Source organism: Nipponia nippon, unplaced genomic scaffold (assembly GCF_047370975.1).
Source record: "Nipponia nippon isolate SJK-2023a ecotype South Korea unplaced genomic scaffold, ASM4737097v1 scaffold_3, whole genome shotgun sequence".
NCBI lineage: Eukaryota > Metazoa > Chordata > Aves > Pelecaniformes > Threskiornithidae > Nipponia > Nipponia nippon.
In genome coordinates this window covers 123,060,288-123,077,356 of record NW_028262347.1, presented here as the reverse complement: position 1 = coordinate 123,077,356, position 17,069 = coordinate 123,060,288, and the positions used below count along the sequence as shown (strand labels likewise).

The 17,069-nt window shown below is 48.5% G+C and overlaps 1 protein-coding gene across 6 annotated transcripts in view; it reads left to right on the top strand.

Moving 5' to 3' along the window:
- Window positions 1–17,069, top strand: part of CTBP2 (C-terminal binding protein 2) — a 144,709-nt gene that overhangs the window by 114,964 nt on the left and 12,676 nt on the right. For 5 of the 6 annotated variants that reach the window (XM_087764088.1, XM_087764090.1, XM_087764092.1 and 2 more), the window contains one exon: window positions 15,813–15,967. In XM_087764088.1, coding sequence (XP_087620214.1) covers window positions 15,813–15,967 — 155 coding nt within the window. Of the gene's footprint in view, window positions 1–11,050; window positions 11,420–15,812; window positions 15,968–17,069 lie in introns of those variants that run through there. The other variant, XM_087764093.1, reaches the window with a different exon arrangement.

The window sequence follows — 17,069 nt, the reverse complement described above, 5'->3', positions numbered from 1 at the left end:
TGTACAGTTTACCTCTTGGGTATTTGTGGAATGAACCATGAAAACACAGACATATTTGTCTGTGAGATTGTAAAATGCTCATTTAGCTGGGTTTCTTGATGAGTACCATGTCTTACTTCACCTCTTTGCCATGCCGTCTGTACCTCTTGATTGCAGCCAGCGGGGTGGTTTCATGTCAGTGGCAGCTAATGCGCGAGGGGCTTTGCCATCCCCTAGGACACAGACACTACCTAAGATCATTGTTGTGGCAAGAGCCTTCTTTTTCATGATCCCAGAGAGTTTTCTCAGCCCACTCGGTTCATTTGCTATGTTTTGTAATCTGTGTGACGTAATCGAGTGTACAGATTTGTAGGCAGGGGTATGATGCATCCGCATCCATCTTTGCCAAGTGCTTTCTAGTGCAAGGCAGGAAACTTTGTCAACTTTCTGACACTTCAGGGCAGGACTCTCCCTTTCTCCCCCCTCCCTCACCTCCTTCCCAAGAAAGAAATGAAATCTGATTAGTTCGTTTTGCTGTACCTCGCTCTTCCAGTGGGTTTGTGGCACAATTTTAAGATTAAAAAAATCAATTAATTGAGAATAACCATAGGGTATGTAACTACAGCTTTTAGGTTGATAGGTGATGGGTTTTATTGAACCGATAAAATATAGAAAACCGTTAGAGGAAAACAGCTTACTGCAGTGGTATCATTCCGTGTGATTTACGGTTTTATAACTGTAGGCAAATTTGAAATATTTTTCACTATCTTCAGTATACGTTATTAGGTAAACCCATAGTCTGTGCTTACCTACAGCAGCATTGACTTTCCTCTCTGTGATAGTGAAGAGACATAAAAATGAAGATGTTTTCAGCCCATTATAGTTTAACGTGGTTTCAAGAGCAGTCAGTCTCTCTGCAGCTTTGGATTTTATTCGTCGCTTAAGGCACCGAGGAGGTCTGTGGGAAATGCCTCCCAGCAGCCGCGGGACATGCAGTGCAGCTACCCTTTGCAGGCACAAGAAAATAAGATACCTTAAATATGAAGATTATTGACCAAATTGTCAGCTTACGAAAAGCAGAGAGAAAATACAGATCCTTGCAGGAGTGCTTTATTCCAGCATCCTGATCTCCTTCCTTTAGCTCTTGCGTTGCTGAGGTTGCCCCCATGAGAAAAGCCATGCGTCAGAGCCGGGGGAGGCAAGGGCAGGGCTGCCCCATGCTTGGATGAGGTCCTTCATGCCCCACGCTGTGACCAAATGTGTGTGGTGAACTTTGGGGGCTGCTGGGCCGCAGCCTGGAGCTGGGACAAGGCCTGGGACAAGCCAGGGCTGCGGCAGTGCAGCCCCGTGCCAAGGTGGTGGGAGGGTGGGGAGAGGGCGGCCGTGGTGCCCCAGGGGGGTGGTTGGAGACCTCCGAGGGCCCTGCGTGGCTGAGGGAGAGGTGGGTGTTGAACTGCTGTAGCACAGGAATAGCTCATCATTCTTGGAATCGAAAAATAAGAATCTGCCAGTGTGTTATCTAGATTAATGAAGATGAAATGTGCTGTATAAATACATCAGAGGCATAATTGTGCCGTTATCCCTTGGGCTACTCTGGCTCACAAGGAGAAAAGGTTGATTTGTATTTGTAGATGATTTTGCTTGCTCTGCCAATGTTCATTTTTGCTTTATTAGAAACGCAGGGAGCGTGTATTTCTTTTGCTCAAAGATGTAGCAGATTAGCGAAGATTTTTGTAGATTATCACAGCTTAAATAGCTCTGTTTTAAGATAAATTTTTCATCCATTATTACTTGGGAGGGTTTTTGATACTATTTTAAACACCGATGATAAATTACGGAGACTGTAAGCTCTATTATTCAAGGAACTGTGCAATATTTGGACATTGAACGTGGTTTCCATAAACAAGAAGACGCTTGCGTGCGGCTGACCGGGCTGAGTGCCGTCTGGCTGGTGCGGGAGAGGTGGGGGTGAAGTGGCTACAAGGGTAGGATTTGCAAAACGATGAGAATTTAACCTAGCCTTGACTTGAGCCCACCCTGGGCGTGCAGCAAAACCCCATGTAGAAACCCTCACCGGGGTGATCATCGCTTGTGCTGACAGATGCCGTGTATCAGGGGGAATAGGTACTTTTGGTATCAAAGTTAGTGTTGATGCTTAGTAGTCATTGCTTGTCGTAATTTAAGATGTGAAGTGTGTGGCCGTGGCTTATCACTAATCAGAGGAGAATGTGTTTAGGGTCAGGGATGAGAAAAAATGTTAAGTATGTTCTTGCCCGTTCCTGGTGCGTGTTGCTCATCCAGGACCCAAGAATAGCCCAGCTGGAAAGCTCTGGAGGGGTTTGTTTCAGCCTCCGAAAGCCTTGAGAGGACCAGGGAGGCGAGGTGGGGCGGCCGGAGGCACTGCAGCTTCCACCCCAGTCCTTGTTTGGAGCTTCCTTCCACTGTAGCAAAAGAAATCACATCTCCAGTGTTACTTGAGATCTTTCTGGAAGAGTTTTTGGTTGTTCCAGCCATGTTCAGGTCCAGAGGGGGTCGAGGTGGTGATGTGTCAGGAGGAGGTGTGTGGAGGCTGGGGCTGAGGTCCCCGGCGCTGCCCGCAGGTGGGTGCGTGCAGCCCCCGAACCCGCAGCCCGTGTTTTGCGGCAAGGCAGGAATGCTAGCGGCCAGAAAAAGCCTGATAAAGGGGGAAAATAGAGAACGTGAAAGTTAATCATTAAACTTTTTCTGTTATCTTTATTCAGCCAGGAAAACTGAAGCTAGGCAAGGTTTGCAGGGAGAGATAATATCTTTTATTAGGCCAACTTGTATAGTTAGAAAAACACACGTGCTTTTGGGACCACATGCTTTTCTTCGGATCTCCACAAATGCACATTACATTAAAAATAAAATTCATTTAATTTTCAAAAGGTTTAATGGGTGTTTGAAAGAACTGAATTTAAAAGCAACTGACAAAAAAATAGCTCATTTGGTTTAGTTTGATTTGGACATTTTAAGAAAGATTTAATACCCCTGAATTACAAAAGACTTTTTTCTGGCTTGAAGTTTACTAGTAGCAACCTGACATCTGTATACATGGAGTCAGAATTTCTACATGCAGTCTCAAAAGCGTGTTCTTTTCTAAAAGTGTATGGACGCGCTCGTATTTCTTTCTGAGATACTTGCAATGCCCTTGTGCAACTTCAAGATGCTCTCAGCATACAGCAGTTACTAGTGAGAGGCTAGTACGGCTCCACCAAGGTGCAAAGTCAGAAAGTTTAAAAAGGGTGAGTTTAAAATACAAAGAGTTCTCTGCCCTGACCACCGCTTTTTTCCCTCAGTCTAAAAAGAAGATGATTAAATTCTAATATGCTAAGATTTGGGAGTTTGTTACTAATCAGTGTATTGTTATTAGTCAGTGTACTTTCTATGCTACAGGAGATAAGATGCTATTATTAATAACATTTCCAGTTAGTACGGTTTAGTACGTTCACCCTGACCTCATGAGATCTTCAGCTTACAATCCAGTTTTGTGTTGAGTTTTTCCTTTTTTCTTTCTGGAGTGCTTTTTTTTTTTTTTTTAATAGCCTTCTACATTGTCCAATACATCAATTTAAAATTCCCTCAATCCAGCTTAGTCTCAGCTGTATTAATGCATGGCTCGAGGGCACAAATAGCTAAAAAGGACTGTATTGTGTGGCATCTCTAAAATCTTTTTTCAGAGAAGTTGGATAAAGACATTGAGGTTTCTTGGGGGAGTTTTATATGTTGGATTTTTTCCCAGCTGAGTGAGCAGCCGTGCAGGTGACTCTGAAGGAGACGTCAGGGTGGGAGATGCTGCTGCGCCCCGCGTCCCCCCATTCCTCTTGACCTCTCCAGCAGAGCATGCTCCTCTGGGAAGGTGGCTGCAGGCACAGCGTGGGATCCTTCTTCATTTTACTGATGTATCTGGGGAGACAGCTTTACAATGATATTATAAACAATATAAATATATCAGTTAAGGAACATGGGTCACAGCAGGAGTGAGTTTCTTTGCCATACTTTTCCTAGGACATTATGTATAGAGCTCTGTCTTAGTAATGCAGTCATGACCAGTAAATCCTGCCCACGGTGGAACCAGTCTTTTCCAATATGTAGTAAAAAAAACCCAGAAAATATTGGAGTTGGGTAAGATTCAGGAAGTATAACCCAAGGGGAAGGTCAGAGCGAGCTGGTTGTTCCCCCAGCTCTGCCGTTGCCCGCCAGGCCGTGCCCACACAGAGCTGCTGGGCTCCAGGCAGAGCTGCTGGGCTGGGGTGTCCGGGGGACGATGCTCCCGGATGAGCTGCTTCACTTTCCCTCCATAGCTGGGAAGACCCACAAGGCGAACAGCCTCCCTCCGTAAACCGTTCCTCCGAAGGATAAAATCAATTCTCGTGTACATCTTTCCTGTGCTGTGTGGTGCAATCATCTTCTTTATCTCCCATGACAGTGCGCCTTCGTGCCTGGCAAATATTTGATAATGTGCCTCGAGGGGATATCAGCCCGATCCAAGAAAGCGTTTCTGTTAAGGACAGCACGTGCTGAAATACGTGCTGAGCTGAAGTATCTGCTTAAGGGTTGTCCTCCACCGCGGGGGGTTTCCCCGTGGCCTCGGTGACTTCCTTGGGTGAGAGCAGAAGGGCCAGGAGCTGGGGAGCTCGGGGAAGGGCACCCTGCCTTTGGGAAACCTCCCACGCTCGGGGCCGCAGACGTAGCGGAGCGCAGATTTTGTTCGCGAACCTGTGGGGAGCAGGTGGGTTTTGGTGGTCGTTGCCAAGCCTGAAGTTTTGTTTACTGTGTTTTTATGGTTCTGGGCTGTTTTAAATGTCAACAGGAATTCAACACGTGCCCTTCTTTTTTCAGTGTAACTGCGATAAAATCCTACGATACACTTATAAAGCATTAGCTGTAAAAGTAAATCAACTTTAATAGCAAGTAGGTTGTAGTTAAGTGCTTTCGAATGTTAGTATTTAGGGGTTTTTTTCTCGCTTAGGTATGATCCAGTGCTGCGAGGAAGTGAGAGTGTTTATCTGGGGAAATGAGTGGGATTTGCAGGCATTCAGCACCTCCCAGGACCTTCCAGGGTTATCCCCTAGCTCATGTATTTCCATTCTGCCATCCTTTCTGCACTAAGCAGAATTCATCTCAAATTCCTCAAAGAGCGATGGGAGAGCACGGGGGGCTCTGGATACTAACCAGGACAGGGAAAGAAATGGAAAAAAAGTGAAGCAGGAGCCCTGTACGGGCTGCGAACGCGCTGCAGAAAAGCTGGAAACGTGGCGGTGGTTGGGCACCTCTCCGCAGCGAGGTTTCCTTCGCTTGATCTTCGCTGTGGAAGAGAGGTGGGGATCTGAGAGCAGGGATGCAGACGGAGCAGTGATGGGAAGGGGGAAGATTATCAGAGGTCCAGGGCCCTTGGCAGAAACATTTCGCATTCATAGGTCGAAGAGTGGCCGTTTTCAGTCTCCAGAAGGGGTGACCTTGCAACAGCGTCGCTGAACAGACGGTTCCAGCTGGGCTTGTGCGCTTGGCAAGTGCCCAAGAGCTATTTTAATAGGTCTTACAAGGGACGAGGCCTTGGCAAGACCTGTGGGTTTTGGAGTGAGCTCACTGTCTTTTTTCCTTTAGTAGCTAGCAAGCGTCACTCAAGCTGTGGAAGAGCTGCCGGGAGCACACAGAGTGCGTCTCACAGGGCTCGGGGACAGCCCTCGTGCTTCTCTTTCTGCTGGTGTGCGTCACTGTGAAAGGCATCACTTGCAGCCCATGGCTTGAAAGTTTTGTATCTTTTATCACTTTGAACGAAGACGCTGGAGAGATGTCCAGGTGGACTGAAAGGATTGATACCATCCCTTGCCCCAGGCCAGGGCTTTGGGTGCTCCCTGGGTGGTCACGGCTCCCGCCGCAGCCCACGGCCCGTCTGCAGCGTTTGCAGGAGGAACCAGGGCAGCTGCCAGCCCTTTTTGGCACTTTGCGCTTGGCGAAAGGTTGCTTCGAGGAGGCTCTTAAAGTCAGGCTGGGCTCTCACTGAAGGCTCCCACATTGTCCTCGTGGAAAGAGCGTTAGGTAAAGCCTGGGCTGGATCCTCGGTGGGTTGGTCTCCCTTCTTGCTGCAGACAAATGACTTGAGATGACAACAGCTACAGGTGGACGTGGAGAGGAGGATTTACCTTCCCAAAGGCTGCCCAGGCTCCCACCCCAGCGAAGCGGTCCTGTCTCACCAGCTTGCTCATCTGTGCAGCAGGAGCATCACTGTACAGGGAAGGCTGTAAACCAGCAGTGAACAGCAACCGCTGTCCTCCCCAGCACAGAAACTCCTCCGACGCCGTCTCGTCCCTCTTCTGGGATCTACAGAAAACCTCCAGCAGGTATCAGAAACGCCAGCAGCAAAGCAGAGCAGCGTATAGAAAGCCCTATGTATATCTTGCTTAAAAGATGGATAGCACTTTCTGTCCAGCATAATGGGAAGGACTAATGTCAGTGGTTAACATCAGCATAATTTAATTCCCTCAAGTATCTCATAACGTGGCATTTTCTTTGTTTTCCACTCAGAATCCCTCATTATCAATGTGCAAACACAAGTTTTAAAAGGTGCTGGTGGCACACGGACAGCTAGTGTGATTGAACCCCTCTCGCTTCACAAAAGCTGAATCCAAGTGCTTGCTTTGATGGATTACCTTTTTTTTTTTCCTCATTCGAGGGAAGTTTCCCGTCTCTAAACCACAAGGCTGTCAGTTGTCCGTCTGTGCGATAAAACTGGGTTCGCATCCCGCAACGCTGGTACGTTGTCGGCAGCCCCGCTGCTGGTCTGGCGGTGATCTCAGGCGGCAGTGTTCAGCCTCGATTTTTGCATCTCATCTTCCAAAATGTCTTTAAAGCCTCCAGATCCCTCGGGGTGATTTGAAGTCCAGGCAGCCTCCTGCCCAGATGGCTAATATCAGCGGCACTCCCCTGCGCCCTCGTGTAAAGCATCAGCATCGTTCTCCTTGGGTTTATTTATTTTATCTTTTTTTTTTTTTAAAAAAGAACAATGAAAGCTGTCCGTTTCCTGGAGCAACTCATTTGTTTTTTACTGCTGTAGTTTGTTTCCATTGGGATAGAAGGGAAAAGATAAATGGATACAGAGGATAGGGAGGGACCCAAAGGAGAGCTGGCGTGGGATGTCGTCCCTCCTGCATGATGCCATAGGGCTGGAATGTGTGTCACGGGTGAACGTCACACGTATGCAATGTAAAGAATATATGCTGCAGCTGAAGTGGCAGCGCTGCAGAGAAAGTATTTTCTCAGGTTTCTGGATAATATCAAGAAAGCCATCCACTAAGCACTATGAATATAATTTGTTTTCAGCACTGCGCTTGGTAATGGGGCACATTCGAGGGGAATTTACTGGGTTTCTTGCTATCTATCTTCTCCATACTGTTTTTAATAGGAGCTGCAAAGAGCTCAGCCCTGGGCTGTGAGGTGGTTTGAGAGTCCGTATGGCATCTGAATCATGGAATCATAGAATAGTTAGGGTTGGAAGGGACCTTCAGAGGTCATCTAGTCCAACCCCCCCTGCAATGAGCAGTGACAAGATAACCCCAATACAAACTCTAACTGCATTTTTCCCCTTTTCTTCCCATCTCTTAAAAAAAAAAAAAAAAAAAAAAAAGAGTACAAGAAACCGAGCTCCTCTGACCAAGCATTTTTTCTTTCAAGTGCGTCTTTTAGCGTTCTTGGTAGCATCCCTCACCGCCCCATATGGCCTCTCCCATCTGCTCTGCCGTCTCTCTCGCGTGCCCTGGCAGCTCCCACTGCCTCCCCGGGGTCGCCATCCCATCCGTCTGTCCCCTGCTCCGCACTCCTGCTTCTCGGTGTCCCTGGCCCACCCCTGGGGCCAGCGCATCCCTCGGGCACCCCGCATCTCCCATCGCCTTGCGTGCCCATTAGGAGTTTCACCCTGAGACCTTGCTTAGCTCCTCTTGAAGTCGCTCCGGTTAACTCACATGTGAGCTGGGGCAGAAAGTCACAGGTTGGTGTTTGTGGGCACAGATGTACCCACCTGGCAGCCTGGGAATAACCAAAACACCAACAATTTGATAGGGAAGGTATACAGCAGAGGCTACCTATTGCTCTTATATTACTTTTTTATTGTATTACACCAGTTTATATACTTGCAGCTGTATCTGGAGTGCTCCTGGATGAGATTTAGTTCAGTCCAGAGATTACTTCATAGAAGAAGAGTGCTTCAGAGTTTTGCAAAGCTTGTGCTTCGCTTTCCTGCCCCGAGACAGCATCGCCGTGGCACTGGCAGCGGGTTACGCATATCTCAGTGCTTTAATGGGAGTACACAAAAGGAGGTGAAGAGGTGTATCTGTTTCTGGTGTGTGTATCTACAGGAATTCAAATAAGAGTAAAAAAATACTGTGTATATATACTCCCCGTGTTTTTACTGGGCATTTCTTTGTGGTTGCTGTCTGCTTCTGTAGTTCAGCTGGGGACTGTAATCCCAGTGTTCGTATCAGCTAATAAGGATATAATTTTATATGGGAATTTTCTATGAATTTTTAAAAATACATTCTTAAAGGAAGCCCTAAAAAGTTATCTGAAAAGGGAACTGGCAAAAAGCCAGCCGTTATGTGCTGACAGGAGGAAACGCGCTGGAGAGGTCAGGAGTTTGCACAGGCTCTTCCCGACAGCAGGTACGAGTGTTTCCCTTTCCGGCAGGGACCCTGCCCCTAAGGGGAAGGATGGGCCTTGCTGCCTCTTTGGCCATCTTTCTGGAGCTCGGGAGTTTCTCTGAAGCGTGATTTCCCTCGCCGGAGGGGACTGCCATGAACATTTGACCGTTGAAGTTGCCTCTGCTTTGCCATCGTCCCCCTTCCCCGCGGCAACCCTGGCTGGGAGCGTGAAGCCCGTCAGCTCCAGCTGCCGTACGGACATCGGTTCAAACACCCAGGTCTCCTCCGAATGAGAAGATTTCGCAGTCTTTTCCTGGTAGGATCCTGGCAGTCTCAAAGATGCTTTGCTTTAAAAAAAAACCCGCACCGTGATTATTTATAAAAAAAGAGATCTGACGTCACTTTCTAAATTGGCTGTGCCTTTGTGTGGCTTGTGTCTGTACAGTACCAAGTGCCTCCAGAGTACTTACAATTAGAAATAACAGTAAATATCTGTTTTCCCCTGACTGCGAGATAAAGACCATGTCTTATTTCATTTTTTCGTATGCATTTATTATGAGAAACGTTTATTAACAGGAAAAGTTAAGTGAAAGAAAGAGCATCACTTGTGAGTATGCCGCGGTAGAGGAGGGTGGTCCTCTCTGTCCTGCAGCATCCACAGTGCTTGCCAGAAACATCCCCGTCCTCACAGAAACCTTCCTTCAGCCCTTGTTCAATGGCACCTTCGCAACTCGCTTACGCCTTTCTGCTTGCAAGTGGTACTCTAAGGTTTGAAACCACCATACCGTGTGCTCTCTGTGACCCACAGGGGTGCCTTCCCAGAGGTTTCCCCTCCGTGCACCCCTGCAGCAGGATCAGTGCCGGTTTACCGCCCGCAGACAGGGTGGTCCAGGGCCGCCGAGGAGCGGGGACCCCTGAGCCACCTCGGAAAGGCACTGCGGGACCGCGGCTTGCCGGCTGGTAAAGCAGGGGTGATGGCTGGGACAGTAAATCTGCAGGAAATTTGAAGTGCTCAAGCAATGGTAGTGTAAGTTCAAGAGAAAGATGTGACTAAATCCCCTTGTCTTGTACTCGGAGACCGGATTTTAGGGAGGCTGACAGGGCTTTTGGCGTTTATGTTACAAGTCAGTACCAGCTTTGGGTAATAAACCTTTGTTCTCCTTATTCTTGACCTCGTCCTCTGATTCTAGGACTCTCCTGGGCGCCCAGAAGCATCCGACGGGGTCAGCAGGACCCTTGCCTGGCAGAGGGCTGCGTGAGCCGATGAATTGCTGCCCATTTCTCCTGGGTGTTTCCCTTGGACTGGCTCTGGGTGGTTCAGACCCCCTTGGTCTGTGAAGGGGAGGGATGATGCTGTTTGAACCAGTGGGATGGTGATGAAACGGTGATGGAAAACACCAGGTCTGTGCAGGCTAACCTTGTTGCTGACAGATTTCCCCATGTACCGCATTTGTCCCAGGTAGAGCATAGTCGCCAGTACCACCAGTGCGCTGGCGGTGCTCTGGTTCGGTTTTGGCTTCCGTGGCTGAAAATCAGTTTGGCGGATCCAAGGTACTTTGCAGAAAGGCCACCTAGATCCCTCTGTTAACTAATTTGCACCTCTCTTTAGCCAGGGAATGACAAGATGCAGCACTGACAGTATTAAACTGGGAGCGAGATGCAGATTTTTTCCCTTATTTCTCAGAAGAGGGTTGTCTCTAGCTCTTGCTGCTGCTGGCCATGACTATGGCAACTGGAAAGAGAAAAAACAAACGGCTCCAAGCTGTGAGCCGCTGCATGCTGTGGAGACGGGGCATTGCACAGGTACGACCTGCCCTCCTTCCCCGTGTCCCACAGCGGCCCTTCCCTGCGCTCTGCAGGACTCTGGGATTGGGATGATGATGATACGGGGCTTTTTTTACCGATTTGGGACAAACTGGGCAGGACCAGGAGGTGGGTGTCTCCAAGAAGATGTGAATCCTTCCAGCAAGTGAGTGTCGTTTCTGATGCTGAAAACCAGTTGATTGACACATCAAGAAGGAATTTGGCCCTTGGTTTCTGGGTGCTAGATGAGATCAGGGCAGCCTTGCTTTCCCCCAGCACTTTGAGTTTGTTTTCGTGGTGCTGCCGCTGCTGCTGAAGGCTATCAGCCTGTTTCTGGAGCCTCGTTCAATATACTCCACATGGAAAGGCATGTTTCATTTTTAAGTCTAAAAAAAAAAACACCACACACAAAAAAAAAAAAACCCAAACAAACATAAAACACAGCGTGGCACAGATTAAATCCATTTGAGACGACTCGAAAAAAACGCCGTATGTGCAAGTCAATAGGAGGAGGGGAGTGGAAGGGGGGAAAAAGCAACTGTGACATATACAAACCCTTTAGTGTGCATAGCATAAGATTTTTTGGCTGGCACTCACATGATTTTATTCAAGGGCTGGGAAAGAACTACGATTAGTTAAAAGCTTCGGCAAAGTCTGGAGGGAGTGCTCTGAAGAGTTGGGAGCCGAGCAGAGGTGACTGTAACTCCTCTCGCAGTTTCAGACTATTCTTCTGTGGCTCAGGACAAAAGCCTTTTCTTTTCCCTCCGTGTTCAAAGAGACATTTGTCTTGAGATGTTGCAGCTGTGGGCCACGGGATTGCTTGTTTGAAGATACCCCCTCGTAGACGAAAGGAGAGGCAACGCACTGAAAAGTGGTAGTATTTTATCGTGTGTGGGTTCCCCCCCCTCCTCCTCCCTCCCTCCTCCTCCACTGCCATGTGTGGTTTTTAATAAGAAGAAGAATGTGGAGGCAACATTTTCCAGGCAAGGGGAAATTTCCTGTTTCTTTTCTGTTTGTTTAATAAAGTGTGTAGTTGACTGTAAAACTGTAGCTACTTTGTTGTGAACGGGTAATTCAGGCGAGTGGCAGGATCGCTTCTTGATGCACTTTTATATACTGCAAGTGAACGTGTTTAAAGCCTTTTTTCTTTTTTTTTTTTTTTTTTTTTAATGCTGCGTGGCGTAGGCAACTGAGATTAGTAAGAATTAGGCAAATGGCTTCTGCTTTTGTTTCTGTGAGATAGTACCAGCCGTCTTGCGGTCACACAAAGGCTGCCATTTAGCAGGGAGCGCTCCCTAATTCTCTTGGCAGGGGTGCCATTGGGATCGGATACAAGTGGGTGGCAAAGGGGAGGAGCGGCAGGAGAGGACAAGCAGGCTTTGTGTATTAAAAATGAAACAAAAGCACTTTATACGTGGGGCTGCGTGCAACAAGCGGCGCTGCCTGTGAGCCGGGGTGGAGTTTGAGTTCTCACTGTGACTGCAAAACCTTCCTTTTTTTTCTAATTTTTTTTCTCCATAAACCCTTCCTCCTCTCCCTCTTCCTTACCAAGCTCTCCGTGCAATGCTGGCGAGGGTCTGCGGGCGGCTGAAAACGCCTAAAAAAATACGTACCGAACAATATTTGCCACAACTTTGCAGGAACGGCTGGGGCTTTATCGGCAAAATCAGCTTCAGATGGCGGGGCAGCCACCGAATTTGCCAGGCTGGTGGGAGGGCGCGTTGGTCCCACCCCAGCCCCAAGGAGAGCTGGTCCGCTGCCTCCTGCCCGCACCACCCCGGCTCGCTCCGCTGCCCGCGCGCGGGGAGGCAGCGGCGGGCTTGGTTTGCACGGCGTCGTACCCCTCGGCGCGGCGAGCCCGGCGGTTTTTGCAACGTGTGGCAGAGCGAAAGGGTTAATGGCTGAGATGTTTTATCAGAATTTCGGGGGGGAGTGGCTGGCTGTTTAATTACTTTCTGATCCATGGCATACCTCGGTCTTAATGAAGCAGTCGCACGCAGAACAAACACGCTGTATGAGCTTGGGTAAAAAGAAAAGCGTACGGAGTTTAGCTTGGTTTTGCCAGCCCAAATGTTTTGCTTTGAATGTGTTTGTGCAGGAGATAGGAACCAGGACGGTGAAGAATAGACACAGAGTGGTGGAGAGGCAACGAGAGAGGCAGGAGAGGAAAATACACTGTGGTTTAAGTTGCAAACTTGCCAGTGGTTTTTATTAAAACGTAATTTCCATACATTATGCACTTCATCTCGTATTGATTTGCTTCAAAACTTTCCTTGTCAAGCTGAAGTAAATTCCCTCATTGAAGCAGGAGAAATGAGAGGCATTCCTCTGACTACCTCGCAGTTTCCAGCCAGCATTCACCCTCGGCAACTGCACTTTTGTGTGCGGGTGAGGGTGACATGCCTAAGAAGCCTGTGTCATCATGCACAATTACATCCCTAATCCCGAGCAAAGACACAGATGCTGTTTCAAAAAAAAAAAAAAAGCTGTGTTTCGTTTGAGTTTCAAAGAAGCTTATGTAATGGCAGCATAATAAAACTGTTATTTTGGGGCGCGGATTAAATGTCAAGGTTTCAGATCACCCGTGGTTTTTGTCTTCCATGTGCCATGCTCGCAGGAAGCCACCATCAGCCTCTGCTTGCCCGCTGTGCTGCCTGAGGATGGTCCCGGTAGCCGGTGGGCACCCAGCTCTGAGCTCAGCTTGCCCAGGCAGAGGCGTACGGCTGCAGAGCGTGGGGACGGGGACGGTGGCCGCTGGGGCTGGGACCACCACGGCCGCCTTGCCCCTGCATCGGATTCCTTTTTCTTTACAGTTGCAGTGTGAGGCTGATAGGTGATGCTCTAAGCCTCGGAGATCATACATGTTAGTAAGCGTTTAAGTCAGTGTTATAATTCACTTGCTTGTTAACCTGAGAAAATAATCTAGCTGCAGTATAGTGTTTCATGTAAGGATTGTGTAAGCGCTCTGAGATTTGTACATGTTTTTATTCTTGCTTATCTGCTTACGGCAAGCTTCTTTCAGTTATCCAAATCGTCTCGGCACTCTACCCTGACTACTGACACAGTTGCACTTCCATCTGGATGAAATGCATGCAAACATAATGTATTACTTCCAGTACGTGCTAATGGAGATCTTGGTAGGAAAGACAGAGAGAAGGACCTGTTCCAAAAACGTTCACATGTAATGCTGAAAATCCTCAGTCAGGTCTGCTGGGTTGTTCGGTTCTTCATTTCTTAGAGCAGGTTCAATAAAACAGGAACAGAAAGCCATTAAACCCACTCCATTAAACCTGCCTGTGTCCACGGGGTTATTTTTTCCCATGTAAAAGAAATGTAACTACGTGCTATCCCGCGTTTCATACGCAGCAGAGATCCCTCCCCGGGGCGATGCTCTGGGTGCCGGCGCGATCTGGGAGGCATCGCTTTGGCCTGTAGCGCCCGCGTCTGTCACATACGCATCAGCTGCTGGAGATCTTGCTAATGCTTTACCCGACAGCAATCTGGACAAAAAGGCACATTGAATTTTCCCTTTTTAAAAAAAAAAAAAAAAAAATGAGTGCATTGCTCTTCTCATTAGTTTCTTTCCCTCGTTGTCGTTTTTCTGGCACGGGGGGCTGCGGTGACACGATTCCTGGTGTTGCCCACAGTCCAGAGGGCTGGAGCAGTACCCAGCCCTGCATACAAGGGCCAGCAGAGGAGCCTCCCGCTCTCAGCTTTAGTCCGACTTACTCAAAAAAGTGCCACAGGCAGTAGCACTTGTTCTGTAATACTCCATGGGAGATGTTTGACCCCCCAAAATACCCCAAAGCAACTCCACGGAGTTCCCTCAGCCAAGCCCCGTGCTGGTCCAGCTCACCAGCATCAGCAATTTTACTGCGAGTAAGTAGTGATACCTGTGCTGTAGAGTGGCAGGGAAAAACGCTCTTACCCAGAAGTGGTGAAGGCATTTACTGTGTCTGTTAGCCCCTCAATAAAAGGCTCACGCACCCACTATGCTTCAAGGCGATGCAGATGTTGGCTGGTAGCGCTGGAAGGTTCTTGTGCAGAAGGGGGGGTTTTGGTAAGGACAGGGGCTTCTCTGAGGCTGCTTGTGAGGGGGCTTGAAGGGTTGAACCCAGATCCCCCAGGCCTGGCCATCTCATTGGGCAGCCGCAGAAATAAAATATCACTCTGTGCCCAGAACACCCACTCCCCGACCTGTGCTTTTCCCAGAAACTGCCTGTGTAGCCGAAAAAGATAGCTGAGAGATTTTGTACAGTCCTAATGTAATAAATGCCCTTACCGAGTGGTAGAGAGAGATGTAGAAATTTCTAAGTGACTTGTCCAAAAATGAACCGGTTATTCCCTGGCAGAGCAATAAATAGGATATAAAAATCTGCGGCCCTTGGTGATGATTGTTCCTTTCCTCACCTCAGTCTGGAAAACATGTCGTTGTGAAATGAGAAAAACTCAGCACAGCTGAGCAGACCCCTGAACACACATATTTTCGTGGGAGCAGCCCGTGACGAGGTGTGTTTAAGCGTGAGAAGAGCGGTGTCCTGCACTGGCACGAGCGCCCCCGCCACCGTGGCGGAGCGGGGCCTGCAGCCATTTCATCCTGTGTGTGCAGGTCCTTCATGCAGGCTCCAGCCACACATCCCAGAGCATCCCGCGGGATGCAGGGATAGACCGGGTTTGGTTTTACAAACCAAGCTGAGCTTCGCCATCCCCTCCTTGAAGCCTTTTGGTAGCTGGTAATATAACAGAATATATGCCTGTTTGCTAAAGAGGTCTGCGGTGTCCTGCTTTTTCTGTGATTTTCCAGTAATCCTTTTTTTTTTTAGTGGATGTCTGTTAGGACTTGTCTTTCTGAGGTGATCAAAATACCTGGTAAAGTCATTCCTTAAAAAAACAGACCATGTGCCAGTGTACATCTGCGGAACGAAATCCCGGCCCTCCTGCAGGCAGGGGAAAAAATTACTGCTGGCTTGGGTTTCGCTCCTAAGATGCTAAATAAAACGGTTGAAGAGGCCGGCAGCTCTGGCTTACGCAGTTTGGTTGAAACGTGGCCTGTGTCAGTGAGGGTCGGCAGAGTGGAGATACATCCCCATAAAGTCACAGGTGGCTGAAATGGGATTGTCCGTCCCTGTCCTGGAGCAAGTCTCCCTGGGTTTTTTCTCCATCTGGGGCAAAACTGCGGCCGTACTCCCAGAGGAAAAACCAGACCTTGTGCTAAACTTTGCATTGCATTGCCATCATAACCCGAAATTTGCTGTGCAAGCTGAAATCAGGTGCCGCTGCCCCTCACCCGACACAGGAACGGTGTGCAGGCACCACCGCCGCCGGGGGACCTTTCCGCTGCCGCCAGTGTAAAAACCACGCTCCTTCTGCTTGCAGGTATTCGCCCTCAGATCATGAACGGCCCCATGCACCCCCGGCCGCTGGTGGCACTGCTGGACGGGAGGGACTGTACGGTGGAGATGCCCATTTTGAAGGACTTGGCGACGGTGGCATTCTGTGACGCACAATCAACTCAGGAGATTCACGAGAAGGTAACGCGAGGTGCGCGGGCGCGGACGGGGGGACGGTGTGCTCCGGCCTTCCTCTTCCAATTCATCTCGAGAACACACGTGTACAAAGCTGCACTCTGAGACCATGAGCAGATGATATCAATAGATGTCGCTGTAGATGGAAATTCAGTGAGGCTGTTTTAAAAGCCAGATGTTCTTTTGGAAAAAAAAAAAAGTCACCTTATCTCTTAGCATCATTTTTTTACATCAATATTATTAACGTTTCTCATTTGTTTTGAAGTCGGCTTGCTCGGCGCAGCAGTAACAGCGCGCTGCAGCTGATGGGTCTCCTTGGGTGCTGGCTGCACCTCAGCAGCTCATTTCTCCCTAGCAGCGAGCGGGTGAGGTTTGGGCAGTGTGCAGGCAGATCCGTGCAGTGTGGATGGGTGTCTCTGCTTGGAAGCTCAGCTTATTGTAAATCCGTGTTTTGAAAGTATTCTTTGTGCACATTTAGATAACTCAAATGAGGCCTGAAGGGATCAGAAATAACTTCGAGGATCTGGGAAAGAGAACTACAAAGAGCACCAATGCTGATCTTTGCAGTGCTTCAAATATTAAATGCGGGGGAAGGAGGATGGAGTTTTTTATGAGACATTGATAGATGAGCCAGTCTTGGAGAATTTGGATAGGTCTTGGGTTTCCCGAACACCGAGGTAGCTTATGGTGAGCACCAACGAAGGTTTGAATCTCCATTGAAGGGGACGGAGTACAGCCTTACGGGGCTGTACAGCCTCACACAGATCTTTTTAGGTACTCTTGAAAACATACAGGAAAGGTTAATGTGAACAGTGTGACAGGTATTTGTACGTCCAACGTACAAAAGAAGGTCGAGGAGTTATGAGTGACACATAGTTGTGTTCAAAAACAATAGATACTGCCATAAAACCTAATTCCTTTTTAAAAGCGGAATTACTGCTGGTCGGAAGCAGAGGGATTAGCAGATAACCACCTGGAAAAGGGTCTGGGTGAGCGACAGGCTCAGTTTTCCTCTGCCTTGTCTCCCCAGATGTAACATCATAATTTTCAGATATCCATCCAGTCTGTTCCCAAAGGGAATGGCCTCGGTGTCGGTGGGTCACACCCC